This window comes from Thunnus maccoyii, chromosome 1, assembly GCF_910596095.1.
Source record: "Thunnus maccoyii chromosome 1, fThuMac1.1, whole genome shotgun sequence".
Taxonomy (NCBI): domain Eukaryota; kingdom Metazoa; phylum Chordata; class Actinopteri; order Scombriformes; family Scombridae; genus Thunnus; species Thunnus maccoyii.
This window is the reverse complement of record NC_056533.1, coordinates 12309794-12327146: the sequence shown is the minus strand read 5'-3', so window position 1 is coordinate 12327146 and position 17353 is coordinate 12309794. Positions and strand designations below refer to the sequence as shown.

The window sequence follows — 17353 nt, the reverse complement described above, 5'->3', positions numbered from 1 at the left end:
CTTTATAAACTATGAACGTGCGCATTTATGTGCCAAAGAAGTTTTCGCATGTCAAGAGTGAAAAGACAGGAGATGTCTGGGTATCACATTGGTGCTCGAATTTAACATTTTACAAGAGGCTTAAAATCACTTTACCTTAAGCTTCATGTTAGTACATGAATTTCACATACAACAAAACTTTTTTAATGTTTTGATTTGGACTTTATCTGTTTCTCCTCTGTACTAAACAGATTGAATTACAGTTTTCTAAGAAGCCGTAAAAGCATTGTGTTCCATGTGTAATTCAATTCCACAGCAGCTTTTGCCAGGGGCAATGATTTCTATTAGATATGGTTGATCAGTTCATCCCATTAAAGTCAATGAATGTCCTCTTTGCTCTCCAGTGCTTGTTTTATAAAACCCTAATAGGGCTGGTTTTGGGCGTTTTGTTTGTGAAGATTGAATAACTGCAGTGATGGTAAAGCAAAGGACCAGGTAACAAGGAAGAATAATGTGTTATTACTGTTGTTTTCTCTTGAATTAGTTCTATTCTTATGCACTTTGTTTTGTATTGTCAGGTAAATTTAAATATGCTAACTCTGATCACCTCACAAGCCAAGAGTAACCAATAACCAAAGTTTTTGTGTTGTCATAACACCATGATAATGTACGTTGTGCATTCAACTTTTGGGCTCTTGCATGTTTTAGGGCACAAGTAATGATATATACATATACAGTAGCATATGGAATTTGATTGAACCTCTCCCTCGGAAACAACTTACAGGTGTGTAGGTGCATACTGTATATTCAGCAAGGAAAACATCCAATGAGAATTGATCCTTTAACCTTGACCATTATGCTTTAGTTGTTGAAATGCACAGGACTGCTCAAGGCAAAATGATATCATCCTTCACCTTTTACCTCGATCATCCTGGATCCCCTTTTCTTGCAACATACAATTCTTTAGACTTCCCCTGTTCTTCTCTCTCTTTCTGTTAAGGTTTGGGTTCTCCTGTGTTGACCTTAGTGACGAGAAGCTAATGAAACAAGACGCAGCCTCTCAGTAGTCACAGTATGACCCTCCAGATTTAACCCGAGCATCCGGTTTGGGTCACATCAAACATTTGTATTTCTGTTTCTTTCTGTCGTTTTGCCTCTGCACTCACTGTGCACTTAGGTACGTAGATGCGCACAAACATGTTCAAACTAATTTACATTACGTCGTGCACACACACCCTGTCATGACCTTTCACCCATCTGCTCTGAGTATTTAGTTGACCTCACAGTTTCAGTCCCAGTAGTGCCTGTTAATTCCGCTATTAGTGTCAAACTTACATCATAAAAAACATCTTAAGTCCATTGTGCGGAAAAGAATGACTAAGCCATTTATCAGATGTTTTATGACACAATATAACAGAGACTTGCCAGACTGTGTAGTGTGTAAGAGCCAGGGTTTTAGGGTGACATTCTGACATCATTGACCTTTGTCTCACAAATGAAAAAAATGTGCATTTCATAGACTTAAAGTACCAGGTCATTACCACATGGTAATCAGGTCATGGAATTAGCATTGAGTGGAGTTTGTTTTGTTCTGCACCCCATTAAAGCTCTCTGGTTTAAATCTCTCCATGCCTCATGAAAGGCAGAGTGTCTTTAAGCTTCTCTCTCTGGGCTTTAGTATCTGCAAAGATTTAAGCACCTCAGCAATGTTAATTCTTATTCCCTGCATGCTGTATTCCTTCAGTGAGAAAAAAAGTAGTCTGTGAGACAAATGTCCAGTCTTAGAGAATGACTTTTCACAGCAGCACACAGCACATCTGGAAAAAGCGACTTACTGTATGTTTGGCACCAGAAGATGAAGGCCAGGAAAGTCAGCTATGTAGCAGCACCTCATCTTGTGCTTCACCACACACCAACACAAATCTGTTAGAATCCTTAAAATGAGTGAAATAATAACCTGTTTTGTTTGGCAATCTCCTTCATCTATATATCAAAGAGTTTTATCTTTCAGAAGGTCACACCCCTTCAGTCTACAAGAGACTGGTGAATGAAGAAAACAATAGTGGGTACACACAAGTTGAGTTTGAATGGTGAGTAGTAATTAAGGGGCACAAAAAGGGAGGCTTGACAGAGGGAGGATTGGCATTATTGCTGTTTGTACCGTGAGAGCGCCTGAAAAAAAAGAAGAAAAAAAAAAGGCTGTGAGTGATTGACAAGTCTCACAGCAGGATTCACAATCAGTCTAAAGATTAGATTCAGACTAAACTTACATCTCCCATAAGAAACAGAATTTTCTCTTTTTTTTCTCTTGTGTAACAGACATGTTATTGCACAGTCATAAACACCGTAACACATGATATATTTCTTCCATTGGTTCCTAGAAGTCAAAAGAGAAACATTGGTTACAATGATTGAATGTGTTTTTGTCTTGTCTCACAGGTATGAGTTTGAATATGTGTGGAAACTATAAACACCTTCACACCTCATTTGGCCCATCTAACTGACATGTTAAAGACTCATTTTCCACAACCTCACCCTGACCCATCTGCGACTATTTCACAGGAAAAGTTGTTGCCTGTCATTCCAAAAAACCATCTGGAAAAGAATCAAACACAGAGATGTGAAACACCCAAAACATTGAGCAAGAAAACAAACCTGGGCTGCAGATAGCGGCGTTGGATCAATGATGTTTTATATGGTTCCCCAAACTTTGCCCTCACCAAGACCTTCACTGTTCCTATAAACCATCACAGGGGAAATGAGGAACAATCCCCTTCCTGAGAGAATAATAGGAGAGAGAAAATCAACAAGGTGTCATCTGGTGCGATAAGGAAACGTAACAATGAGGTTTGGAGGAACTCCCTGAGGAGCTGAAGGAGACAGCTTGCCAGGGGTGGTACAAGATGTATGTGTGTGTTGTGTAGGTGCATGTGAGACTGCATGAGTCACGTGACAAAAAATGTGTAAAAATCACACCATGCCTGTGTCTATAGAAGTAAACACCCTAAAGAGATAAATGAACTCTTTGCACTGAGCACCTGGACAGAGGCCATATTTGCTCTGTGAGCAGCAGAACAAAACAGAAGGTCCATCTCTACAAAGTCATGTCATGCTGCAAATTCAGAGAACTTTACTATAAATCATACTGTAGATCCCAAAGTTTGACAAGATATCCAATGTGTCATGCTTTTTAAAGGAAAATGTGTATAAATTATATATACTTCCTTTGGATGATTGATGCAGCCATAAAAAACATGACATTGCAGGTTTGAATATTTCATTCAGTGTTAGCATCAGATGGCTTACATTATACACATTACTTATCAAGGGCACTGTTCCAGTCATGTGTGATGTATAGGAGTGAATTTCCTCCCCTTATCCAGAATTTACTGTATTTTGGTTAATGCAGTAGTTCTAGCCAGCAACTAATGTGCAATTCTCCAATGTGTAGGCTACTGTTAATGCACACTGTGTTGCATATCCATGTTCTTCATGTCGGACAAAGGAAGGGTCACAGGAGTGTATATACACACTCAGGTATCCTGTTGTTACAAGCAGGAAGATCTATTCAACAGGAACATAAAGAAAAAATAACGTATATTTTTCCTCTTATGCAACATTCCTAAAATATCCTAAGAAAAGAAATGTTTATTCATATGCGATTGCCATGAGCATTACTTTGGGTTACTATGAAGTAAGAAAGTTGTTAGAATTCATATTTGACCTCTAAAAGTCAAACCCATCAACACTATGGATTAGTTTAATACTCAAAGTTTGTGAAAAACATGGCTGACTGGATCTAAACTTGTAGCGCGGAACTCTGTCAGGACTTGTACTCATTTTGCCTGAGAAAGCGGGGCTACCTGTTTAAATTGAGGCACACAGTAGTGTCACATCAATTTAACAGCGAGGCCTGTTGGTTCTGACCTTTCCTTCCAGCTTGGCACAGTGAGTCCCCCATCCGTATGAGGCCTGTGTCCAGCTTGGGTCCACAAACAGAGGCTGCTCACTCACTCAGGTCCTGAGGAGACCAAATGAGATTACCAACACGTATCTCCCACAATCTACTGCGACAGGATCACCCCCCGGGCAAAGCTGAAATGGATACAGCAATATACAACAGCCATGCAGAGGAAAGAGGGAGAATGGAGAGTGTGGGGCCAAAGAGGAGAGCAGGAGCTGTGGGTAAGGAAGGAGTCACACTGTTGTAAGCGCGGCAACAATGTGACTTAATTGATTCCATGCCATCTCATCAATTTTGATTAAAATGAAATGAGCCTCTGTACGTTTGAAAAGGTTAAAACAAATTGAAGGTGGAAATCACAGCTGGTAATCACAATTTGTCTAACAGCGGGCTTTTAATGAAGCGACCCGCTCTCCATCATTCATTTCAGCCTCCTCTGTGCATTTGGAGCAAGACTGCATTTTATGTGTGTGTGCGTGTGTGTGTGTGTGTGTGTACATGTGTGTGAGCACATTCACATACTGTATTTATCACTGCATACAGTATATTAGGTTAGTATTAGCATCATGGCCTCCTTACAGATGAAACATTCTCCTGTCAGGGTTGAGCAGCTATAAGCAGATCATGGTCCCTGCACTTATATTTTGTCAAGATATATTTTGACCAGTAAGCAGATGGAAAACTCATTTTTTACAAAAGGAATATCTCATAAAAGGTTTATTGGATGTAAATGTACAGATTTACACAAATTCCCTATTATAGTATCAGAAATTGTCTTGACAGAATAGATGGAGAACCTACTCGATCTGACAATAAAAACAAACATTCACATGAATGATAAAATGTTACGTGAACGCACAAGCACTGTATCAGTTCATTATTTCCACCTCACAGTTAAAACAGGTTGGGTCACACACAGGCCAGATGAGAGAATAAAACACACACAATGTTCACTGCAATGCTGACAGATCGAGCACTTATAGCACATCATTCATGATAACACAATTATTTTCTTTAAGATATTGCTAAGGCTGTCCGTACTTTGAACACCAAATGATAGATTTCTTCAAATGTTTATGTTTAAGATTTTCTGCTGGTATGAGACTATAAAGATGATAACAGAGATCATCCATATCATATCTTACTGTGTGTCCTATCATGAGTTCAGTCATGATTAAATGTAACATTTGCAGCAACTTAAAATATTTGCTTTGCACCAGTAATGCTTTAGTTAGCAGTTTCATGTTTGGAGACATGTTTAACCAGAAAAAACCTCACTGTATACAGAATGGCTGCCTATGTGGTTGTTGCCGTTAAAAACATCATTGCTCTCCAGGGTTATATATTATATACAGTATATATATACACACATTCTCCAACCCCAGCCCTTAACAATGCAAGCCAGACCTTAAACCTCACTACCTTAGACTTCATTGTTGTTTCACCCTAACCACAATTTAACGAAGGACAGGCCAAGATGTCTAAAATGTGAACTGGTACTCACAAGCATACATAAGAACAAACAAACAAACAAAAAAACAACCACACACACAAATTACAATAGAACTGTAACAGGTAACTGCTGGCACCTGGTGGTGGCTCAGAGAATGAGAGGTACAGCAGTGGCCCTTTATTGCATTTATACCTCATTATAAACAAAGTCTACAGAAGTCATAACAAGTTTCCTCAGTGGTTAATATAAAAACACAAGTTAGGCATTAGTTAAAATTGTATTCTTGTTTTATTTTAAAAAGCAAACTTTGCAGTGTTAACAAAAAAAAAGAAAAAAAAATCACATAATTGTAATGCACCCTACTAAATAAATAACAGTGCCGCTAGTTAATCTGAAAGCATACCCCGCTGGAATATGCTGTTGTGAAGAACCACTGTTGCCTTTTTGCTCACAAATTGCCCTATTTTCAGTGGTTGATTTGCTTTAGTAAACTTAAAGCTGTGTAGACGCTCTGCTGTCTCAGCAACAAAAATCTTCAGTAGAAATGCAAATAGATACACATGCAAAGCAAACCTCTGGCTAATTATACAGCCGTCTTACAAGGTCTGTGTCCCTGAGCACTGGAAAAAAGTGTAATACACAGCATGTATGCTCTTCGTAGACATAGCTTTAATACAGAACATCGGTGGGTTGCCAGATTGGATAGATCTTAATAAAGCTTACTTTACACTAATTATACGGCAACACGGAAGCACAAGGGCTCTTTGCTTATATTTTAAAAGGTGTTGGTTTGGCAATTTTTTCCACTAACTTAAAGAAAACCACAAAAACAAAAAAGGGATGTAGATGTAGCCATGTTCATCTAAGTCTGAGCTAGGGTAAAATCAGGCTACAGAGAATAATGTATCCGGGTCAAAAACATGGTGAGGCTCTGGGAAAAAAATCAAATATATCATAAAACACTATCACTGACACAAGGACATAAAGTCTTGCAGGGTTTAGAAAGTTAATTAAAACACTGACAAAGGTTTTTTTTGCATATTTTTTATCCTACAACTAACTTTTCATTTGCTTTTTCTGATGAACATGTGACAAAAACACACACATGCAAAACTTTACAGATGAAAAGGTCTGCAATAAGACATTTCTTGTGCAGTGGCAAGGGGAACTTGTTTTTTTAAAATCTCTATAAGGCACTAAAATTGAAAATAGAAGCACTCTAAAATCTGTATAAAAAGGCAAGCACATGATGTATAATATGGCTCTGCTGTGGTAAATGACTTGAATTTGCTAGAAGTCGTTGGAGGGCAGATGGCACTCTTACATCCTCCGTCTCGATCCAGTGTATACAGTATTCTGTCTTTCAGTGCAGTCGAGCAGAGTTCACCGTTGTCTTCAGTCATCTTTCTTGTCAGAAGTGCTTTCTTCCTGTTTATCCCCTGAGCTGGTCCAACCAGACAATTCCAGATCCCCTGGACTTGCCTCCTTGATCGCTTGGTATCTCTGAAGCTCCAGGTAGGTGGTGAAGAGCTTGGCATACTCTGGGTGGGTCGTAGCAAAGGCTTGAAATTCAGCTAAAGAATATCAGGGAGACAGGAAAGCATTAGGATACAGTACAGCCACGAATGAAGGAAGTAAAAGCCATTATAATACAAAAACGGTATGCCTTTCACATATTCACAAGAAATTCTTCTAATAATTATTGTAAGTGTTAAGTAGACAATAATATAAGCAGAGAGCCATGTACATTTTAAAAAATAAACTGATTAATAAATAAAACCTGCTGGTAATACATACAGTAAAGGGTGTGGGGGATGTGGGGGGATCTTGGCTAAGGGTGTAACAAAGATACTATCTGTATCCGTTTACACAACAAAAATATCTGAGTCAAAGTAAAAGCTGTGTGACCTGTGTGGCAATCAGTAGTGAAATTAGTATGAGAAGTTAGTGGAGAAATACAAGTCAGAAATGCACTGGGCCATACTGCATGATTTTCTTTAAAAACTGGAGATTGTGTACATAATAATGGGAGGAAATCCAGATGAATGTAAACTTGATCTGATGTGTCTATGAAGAAAAAAAAAAAAGAGAAAGCTATTGACAAAAATCTGACAAGCTCCTTTGGCCCATTTGCATGCAGTTTTGAGACGGTCCCTAAATTCAGCTCATCAGTTTTCCGTCTTGTGCCAGGCTTCAGTTTCTGATCATGATGTAAATAATAACACACGTGGATTATCAGACAGCTTTATTTCACACTGAAGAACTAATCTGGTAAAAAATTCTGAAATTTGTATGAGTATTGAACCTGATCTCTGTTTTTAGCTGTTTGTTTACATTTTGGCAAACCTGCATCATGCTTCCTTGATGAACGAAGGAGATGCCACTATATGATGTCTGTTTAGATTTGATTGAGTTATGACCCTGACAAGAAATGGAGGTTACATTTGTGGTGAATTGTGTAAATTGTGTGTTATTTTTTATTTACTTGTATTGTTATTTACTGAGTTATTTGACAGCAACAGGGCACATTAATAAACATTGCTGTAAATGCACCAGAGTTAGCCAAGAGGCTGTTTTTCAACCGTGTTCCCTGGACATATGTTGATGATGATCTATTCAGAGATTATTATCAGTGCATATCTGCACAGCGTTTTATTTGTTTACACCCGTAGTCTATGCATTTATGAGCCTAAAACAGTCGACTCACTGAAGGTGATGAAACCAGAGCCGTCAGCATCAATTTCCTTGAAGAGCTTGGCCATGTTTAGATCTGACACACCCAGAGCGGAGCGCAGCAGAGCCGTAAACTCCTCTCGGGTGATTTTCTCATCCTCATCTGTGTCAAACAGCTGCATGAGAGGGGACAACAAGGGAGAAAATATGAATTTCACTTTCATGTTTTTGCATGTTCAGAAAAAAAAAGGTTATATAAAGTGTGAAAATTGGTACGTGGTTGTGAAACCAAACATAAAAGAGGGAAATTAAGTTTTGCTGCTGCACAGTTTATCCTAAATTAGTTGAACAATAACTTTTCAGTCAAAATATATAAACAGCAGAACTGTTTGTCTGAAACCACATTTGACCTTATGGCCAGAAAAATGACTTAAAGTCTTCTATGCTCTCCACAACAGACACACATTGTTAACTTGACATTATCCAAGACTCTCTGAATGCTGCCTCTGTTCTTCCCTACAGTCCTGCCACAGCTCTGACCAGCTGTCTGTTATGCTCTCATATCAACTACATGCAGAGCTGGGTTGTGTAGCTTTGATGCTTTTTGATTATTTTTTAAATTATTATTGATGATTACTTTTTATATTTTGTTGTTTTTCTATTTTACGTGTATGCTGTACATATATGCACAAAATGTGTCACATGTTCTAGTTCCAGCATTTAAAAAAACATCTGATTCAACTAAAGTTTATAAAGAATGGAGCAATAAAATCCAGTCAGAAAAAACACATCACTAAAAAAAAAGTAGGAAAAACAGGAAGCAGGAAAGTCATGATGCAATGGAATCACCATTGTCGATTACCATTCTTGATACAGTGATGAATAGACACATTGAAGGATTGAGGTTGTGTACATAGGCAAGTCGAGCTAGCTACTAGCTTGGGTGATCCATTAGAGTGGATACTACCATAGAAATTTCTGTGTATCTGTATTCAGTGTATATTCAAATAAAGTACTACATATTCTTCAGGACCTATTAGGAGCACAGCAATGTCAGAATATTTCTGTCCAACCTGGAACGCCATCCGAAGAACATCTTCAGTGTTTGCTGGCCGACACAAGATGGTCACTCCGATAACATACTCTCTGAAATCTATGGTGCCATCTCCATTCTAGACAGAAAAACACAACAAAGAAACTTCAGTTTGTAAATGCACAGATTATTAAGATGATGGTCTGCCCTTCACAGTCTACAAATACAGACTCTTGTCTAGTATCAACAGTTTTGAATGTCAAAAGGAGTCTGGGGAATTTGTATGGCAATATGTTATCTGGACAACAGCGTACTTGATTTATATGAAATTCTCTTACCCTGTCAAAGAGTGCAAACAGCTCCTTAAGGGGTGGGCTGACAGGGAGCTTCAGGAATCCGGCAAACTCCTCAATGGTGATACGTCCTCCCTTACAGGAGCCGGCCATGGATGCAAAGCCCTCCAGTTCCTTCCTGACATTGTCCCACTTCAGACTGAGGGAGAATGAGTAGAGCACGAGGAGGAAGTTGTGGTGTGTGTTGGTGACATGAGGTTAGTTCAAAATGGAGCCAGGTCAAAGTCAAGATCTCAACTCTCATTCACGTAGTACTGAGGCGTTATGATAAACGACAACTTCCCATGACACATAACTGCTCTCAAAATAAATTGCAGAGTAGATTAACAGTTTATATACTGCACTGACAAAACTGATATGCTAAGAGGAACGCTACTATACCAGTCGCACCTAAGCAGAAAAAAAAAACACTCTCAACATGACAAGTTCACAGTCAAGAGTGTGATGCAGTCCTTAGCGTGAAGTTCTTACTTCAGTTTTCGACTTATTTTGGTAAACTCAACCAGGCCGGCCTCCATGGGCAGTGTTAGCTCCCCGGCTGAGATCATCAGACGGCAGTCTTCATAGGTGTGGTCTGTGACTGGAACACCCAACGCCCTACATACACACAGTTTCAAGCAAAGGTCAGATAGATCAGAGGATTGTAAAGACCAGACCGCCTGGATAACAATGTAGATGTAATGTCAGTCAAGAATTATTGGTTTAATTTTAATTGTGGTCATGATATATTGATATTTTTATTAATCTTTAACAGCATGCTCTCAATACTCGTTTGATTTCTTATCAACTTAATCATACTCCTTATTTGTTTTACACTGTATTATTAATAATATGAGCACAAATTATTTTTATTACACTTTTTTTCTGTTGTGGGCTTGAGCAACACACAGAGGACACTTACTGGGCCATAATGTCTCTCACTCTGCTCGCAAGCAGAGCCGGACTTTTCTTCTCCTCCTCTGTGGGTGTATGAGGTGGCAGGAACTGAAAAACAGCAAACACATGAAAAGAGGTCACATGCAAGGTCACGTAGAAAGTAAACCTTTGCATAGAAGTCAAAGTCCTTTCTACAGATAACACATCTCAGCCTTTACGTGATATAGTATCTCTGATTTAACTCAACTGCAGAGAATGGCACAAATATTACCAGTAAAGCTGCACAAAAGTTATCAAATCTTCTCTTAAACAAACTGCCATGTATAGATGCTGAAATACACATTAATGATTAATCAATCTAATGCTTTTTAAATTTCAATGCTTTCACATGTTTGCATTAATGTTGTGCACCCATTAATGCATGTATGTAATATCTAAAAGTAAAAAAAAAATCTTTACAGCATTGTAGCTACTATATATGGATGCATACACACTCAGTGAAGGCGGAAATTCTGTTACCTCTATCTCTACTGTGGTGTACAGCTGGCAGAGAGTGAGAAGCAGCAGTGTCTTCCTGCAGATAATACAATAAAAAACACAGTCAGTTACATACTTTATACCTTCTTCAATAGTGCCAAAAGTTGTTGCAATAAGTCTTATCCTACTGGTTAATGTCTAGGAATAAACAGCAGCAGACACCCCCTTCACCAAACATGCAAACTGTCTGTTAAACATAAGAAATCTCCCACTTCTGTGCAAAGCCCACTTACGAGCTGTAACCTTGCCAAGTCCAAGTCACAGTATCCTAGAGGAAAAAAAGAAGAGATTGCACAAAGCTTCATAAAACATAAACACTGGGATAGGATACATATTAGTTTGGTAGTTGTGTGATACAGCCAAGTTTCTAGTGTCTGATTGCACTCAAAAGCCTGTGAACAGTTCAACCAGACAGCTTAATAAGAACTGAAATGGGAAACATCATAGAACAATGAAAACAATACCTGGCTTACTGACAACTCATGCAGTTTTCCTTTTGGAAGTGCGGTGATATATATTAATGTTAAATTACAATCACAGTCACTCACCAGTTTGTTGGGATATCTCATTATTACAGGCTGCACAGGAACCCCTGGGATGAAGGCACCTAGGAAGGTAATGGACAAGGTGGAAACAAAAATAAGTACAAGTGATTGAGAGCTGAGTAGTTGTAGATGACAGCCTTATTCTCCCACCTCTCTCAAAACCAGTTTGGAGTATAAGTTGACAACAAGTCAAATCACCAAGCACATGAATTAAAACTGTAATTAATGTGTGATCAAGGGTTCCATCTGTTGTGTGGCCTTTTTGAATGATATGAAGTGGTAAACATGTTATTAGCAAATTATGGACATATTAGTTGAAATTATTGTTATTCATATTTTTTATTATTATCATTATTATTATTATAAGCAGAAGTAGTATTTTAATTTTGCTTGTTGATTTGTATTCTCTTTTGTCTGTTATATCGTTCCTTGTATTTAGCATATTTTCTTGCAAAAGAACATTAAAAAATATGTTTAAATTTTATATCTTACCTTGTTTGAAAGTGATAAGACATGAGCGATTTGTACACGTTCCCTCTGGAAATATCAGAACCTGAAGAACAAAACATCATTAGTTAATGTTAAAATCATATGATGTATAATTTCTATTAAGTAGTTAAAGAAATTCTACTGTAACTACTGCAGTGAGTTTCTGAAATAATAGTACTTTTATTTGTGTTGATGTGCACTGTATTTTGGCAGATACTCTGACAGAATCGTAATTATAAAATGTGGGCAACTCAAACTAACAAAGGAAATGAAGAAACCAAACCAACATCCTGAGTTTCTGCTTATGGGTTTTTCTCTGGAACTATATCTTTCGCTAACACAAGGGTAATATTAGTCATTTGCTCCTGGAGCTGGGTTTTTTGTGCATTGTGACACACCTGTGGCCAGTGGCCTCCTGACTTGGCTCTGCTGTCAATCTCTTGGATTGTATTCTTCCTGGAGTCTGGGTCCTTTCTGGACACCAGCACTGGCTGCAGACAGCGCACAAACCCTGCAGAGAGGGCAAAACACAAATATCAATGCACACATTAAGAAGAGGAACATATGTTGTTTTTTGTCATGCTCTTCACAGATAATTTCATATAAAACAAAGCTTTGTTAGCATCACAGAGTATATGGCAGGGCCATATACTCATGAATGGTCACTTACTGATATCATTAGCAGTAGCACTTAATAGTTCTGTGGTGTCACTAGTATCAATAAGAAGGATGGAATCAATTATATGTATCAAGACACCACACTCTTTCTTCACAAAGCAGGTTTTTTAAGGTTAGTTATGATGTCTGCTTGACAAAGGTCTGTGTCAGCAGGATGTTGCAAGTGTTGAACTGAATAATATCCTACTTGATAATGACTTTGAATGACAAATCTCACAAGCGCTATGTAACTAAGAACACTTTACATGGAGGGTTGTGAAATTGCAAAGTCAGGTGAAGATAAACAGATTAAAGAGATTAACTATATGACACACATGTAAATACTTTTGTAAGCTCTCACACATACTGGAAGTTGTGAGAACAAGAAACCCCCCTCCTCCTCCTCCCAAAACACACACTTTCCTGAAACAACAGAGCAAAATGGAAAGTGTCTCACTGCCAAAGATGGGTGTAGCCAGGTTCTCGACGCGGGAGACAGTGGAGGGAAGGCCTGCTACAATGCACACAATCCCATCAAAAAAGGTGGAGTGGGGGGCCACAGCGAGGATGGGAGCCTCACTGCTGCTGACTTGTTTGCCCTTGATCACCACTCTGAAGCCCATGCAGAAGTAGTAGGTCCTCCCCAAGGCAGCCATCACCCTCTGACACATAAACCTGGGAATGACCACAATCTTTTAAATGATCAGATTTAGGAGATTATGTAACAGAAACATAAATGTGTATCTTGGACAGTAATGCACGCTTTGTTTCACACTGGAATAAGCCATGTTAAAAATGTGTTCACTTAGAGTAGTGAAAGGTATGAAGTTGAAGTGTCAAATAGATGCTCCAGCATGTTTCTATGATTTTCCTTGTTAGGCATTACTGCTATGCTGTTACGCGATTGTAGTTGAAACATCAGCGGTTTATTTTTCTTCTTTTAAGAATTACAGTGTTTTTAGTAATAGTTGCACAATTTTGTACTTTTCCTGTAACCATAGCATTACAAAGAAGTTGACTTCCACCACTCACTTCCTCATATTCTAAAGAAAGGGCGGCAAGAAATCATTATACAGATTGAGGCACAATGTGACGAACAGTAATGTAGAATTTTTAAAACTTTTCCTGAGTATGCAAACCTTTGAAAATTTAAAGCTCTCTGCTTTATGGTGCAGCTTTGCTTCCAACACACACACACAAAACATCAACAACACCCTATCAACAGATCAGGTTATCATGGTTAACATATTGACACTTAAATATGCAGACAGCATACAGCCAAATAGGCTTTTATTTGGGGTTCCGTTTCTCACCACTTGTCTACCTTCAGTCCATAATTTGCTGTTTTTTTAGACCTGTTATGGTCCTGAGAAAAATGTCTTCCCCAGCAACTCATTTACTCTGCCTTTTGGCTCACAACTTGTAAACTGACAACTGCCCACACTTTAACTGAGGGGGCTTGGTAAGAGCTGTTGGGACTCAATGAATACAGTTGGGTAAACCAAAAACAAGGAGCTGAAAGTGATTGTAACTGAGTCTACAAAGTTGGGTGTTGATTATAACGGATCCAAAAGTCTCTCACATTACAGGAAGTAATATGATTCATTGTTAACATCATACATATTACATAATGGAGCTTAAAATGGTAACTATTAAACACTATTAAAATTGTGAAACACAACTATTTACTAATCTTGTCCTTTCATAGTAGAAACTAAGCTTTTTAAGTCATGAGTTCTTTAACCACCTTGCCAATATCTGAGCCTGTTACTAGCAAGGCAATAAATGGCTAAGTTAGAATATGAAAAGATCAGCTTTCTGTTTCGTTTCTCACCTACACCACATTTGATCACAATCATATAAAAAGCTGTGGTCAAAGGTCACAATGTTCCTGTTAGCTGCAGAACTGTGCACTGTGTGTGTTTCTGCAACACCTAATATCTGCCCAACTGAACATTTTAAAATGCTGTAGCCTGTTTGTTACTCACAGGAACAAAACTACAATCCCACCACTGGCAATTTTACATTTGTGTATTAGTTGTAAGTTATCATATGGATATCATATGGAAGTACCTTAAAATTAATTTGCAGATAGATATACACTACTATGCCCAATCATATGATCTATTTCAATTCCTTCAGATAATAACAACGTTAGAAGATCAAAAAATTGGTTGCTATTTATACAATACAGACATAAATCATCTTCTCAGTTCCTTTTATTAAAGCACGCTGACTCTTTCCTTTCTGAGCACTGAGGGGAACTGAGCTGAAATAACGCTTGTGGTACAGATACAATCTAGAGAAGCATGATTCGACAAAAGTGCAAGAATCTGCACATTCTTCAAGTCATGTCAGAGACTATTATTTTGAGAATATGCTGCCTTGGTTGTATGTTCCTGTCTAGTTTATGAATCCAGGAACACAACCGCCTCTGCTACTTCTTGCTTTGGCAAAATTTTCTGTTGTATCCTGTAATGTGAAACTAAATTTATATCTGCATTAAATCTTAATATATTTCTATGTCTTTCTAATAGCTATGCTTTTATGCACAAAATGGGATAGGTCACTTGCAAAAGTAGCACAACTCCCTCTTTGTAGGTGCAATTGCTTTGCAAAACACTGTTTGCATAACACGGCACATGAAGAAGAATGCAAACAATGTGAAGGTAGGTTTCTGACACTCTATGTATGCATCGGGCCAAACTCAAGTTACTTGCACAAGCAAGTTATAGAACTGAATTTTCCATGCATGTAAACAAAACCGATGTCAAAAACGCAGAGCAAGAAAGATACACCACTTGCCAATACATTTGAAGTGATTTAAGCTTTCTAATGATTAATAAGTGAGTTTGCTATCTAAAAGGCATGCCAGTCTGTAAACTGGTGAGACATGGGAGCTCAATGGGAGGCTTTGTTGCAGTGAGATAGTGTTTGTATCCTAGTTACCGTCTCCAGCCTGTCATTGGCTCAACAGCTCCTTTCAGAGGATGCTTGAAGGTTATTATGACAGCTACAGGCCATGTCACCATGAGAACCAGGGATATAAGGATGGCGCGAAGAGGGACCAGGAAGATTCCCATGAGGACACACTGCATAGAGGGGGACACACAAATAAGTTATCAGTAGGCCTGTTTGTGGAGAAAAGACTGCTGTCAGAAAATAACCCACTTTACACTTCACAAAAATATGCACGAGTCTGGAAATCCACATCACTGGACAGCTTTAGAGAGGGCACACAACAGCTCATTGTTTGTGCTGCATGTAACGCAGCTTTACAAGCCGATTGTCAAAGCCTAGTTGGAGAAGATTAGGCCCTGGTTACCCTGCAGCCTGTGTGTGTAATCTCACACATCAGATATGAAACACTGTGTGATGCAGAAAGCGATGATTATTCCTGAAGAGCTCGCCTTGTCTATAGTCATGATCATTGAACTCAGACGTCATACTCACTTTAATAACAGCAGCTTTGGTTAGTTTTGTGTCTTGAACAAACGGGTTGATGACCGCAGGCAGGAGCAGAGACTGTTGTCTCGGCAGGGCGAATACTCGCTGTAGCGGCATGGCAGTCCTGGGAAGCACGAAACAAGACAAATGTTGTAGTCGAGGCGCCGCAACGTTATCATCTCACTTCCTCAACGGGGGCCTTGTTCACTCATTTCTCCCCATATCAGGCGATCTTTGCGGGCGAAGGCAAGCACACAGAGCAGCGAAAGCTAAGCAGGACTGCCTCAAGCTCCACCTCCAACCTTAATAACCGTGGTCGAGTCCGCTCGGTGTATTTGTGAAGCTTGCTGGCGAAATTTGCATCAATATCTGCAATCTGTAAAGCATTAATGAATGTGTAAATGATGCTATCGTCCCATTCGATTTATTTCTAAATGAGATGACAATTCAAATGGTGCCGGAGTGACAGTGCCGGTATGTGCTTTATGGAAATAGCTCTGCTTGTAGAAACAGAAATGTTATCCATCTGAGCTGAAAATGGCTCCAAAGATACCAAGGCTATTATGCACAATTAGCGAATGAGCACAGATTTCATGGGAATAAAATGCTGTACAAACAAACAATATTTGTTTATAAAGTCTCATAAATGTCCACAAGATGGCGCAGTTTCATAACATAAAATCCTCATTTGAAACAGTCCACCATGTCTCTCTCCTGAACGGATATTTTGAAGTTGTGGAAAGTAGCACATGTAGAAAATAGTCTACATTTACTAAAGTACTGTTCTTAAGTAAGAATTTGCCTAGCCCTAATGTTTTCATTTTATGCTACTTCTGCATTTTGGAAGAAAATATTGTACCTTTTAACCCACTACATTTATTTTACAGCTATTACTTTGCAGAGTAAGATTTTCCATACAAAAGATTCATCTTATAAAATGTATTTTTATAGATATAGACTAAATATGCCCAGCAATACAGTACTACACCTACAACATTAATATGCTGTTTACATGATGTATCAGCCTTAATAATAAAATAATATATGTTAAAAAAAACCCCCAACTAAAAATAATAATACTACCGACAGGGTCCAAATACCTGCATTATGGGCACTTCATTTGATACAAGTACAGTATGTACATTGTGTTGATAATACTTATATACCTTAACTTAAGTAATAATTTCAATGCAGGGTTTTTACTTGTAACAAGTATTTCTGATATTCCTCTAAATCTGAATACTTCTTCCATCACTGTTATTTAGTATTTGTTGAGTTCATGGGCTTGACTGAAAGCCCATAAAATTCAAACAATTCTTTTTGTGTGTATATGAGTTCTTTCTGTTT

At 38.4% G+C, this 17353-nt stretch overlaps 1 protein-coding gene across 1 annotated transcript; it reads right to left on the bottom strand.

Moving 5' to 3' along the window:
* Nucleotides 1-4645: 4645 nt before the first annotated feature.
* lpcat2 (lysophosphatidylcholine acyltransferase 2) lies at nucleotides 4646-16462 on the bottom strand. Its single transcript, XM_042418844.1, has 14 exons — nucleotides 16013-16462; nucleotides 15509-15651; nucleotides 13017-13234; nucleotides 12301-12413; nucleotides 11906-11966; nucleotides 11417-11475; nucleotides 11102-11136; nucleotides 10851-10905; nucleotides 10357-10439; nucleotides 9927-10052; nucleotides 9441-9594; nucleotides 9143-9241; nucleotides 8104-8245; nucleotides 4646-6970 (listed from the first exon to the last, which is right to left on the bottom strand). Exons 1-14 carry the CDS (start codon nucleotides 16121-16123, stop codon nucleotides 6792-6794), a joined length of 1578 nt encoding a protein of 525 aa, XP_042274778.1. The 5' UTR covers nucleotides 16124-16462; the 3' UTR covers nucleotides 4646-6791.
* Between the last annotated feature and the right edge of the window lie 891 nt (nucleotides 16463-17353).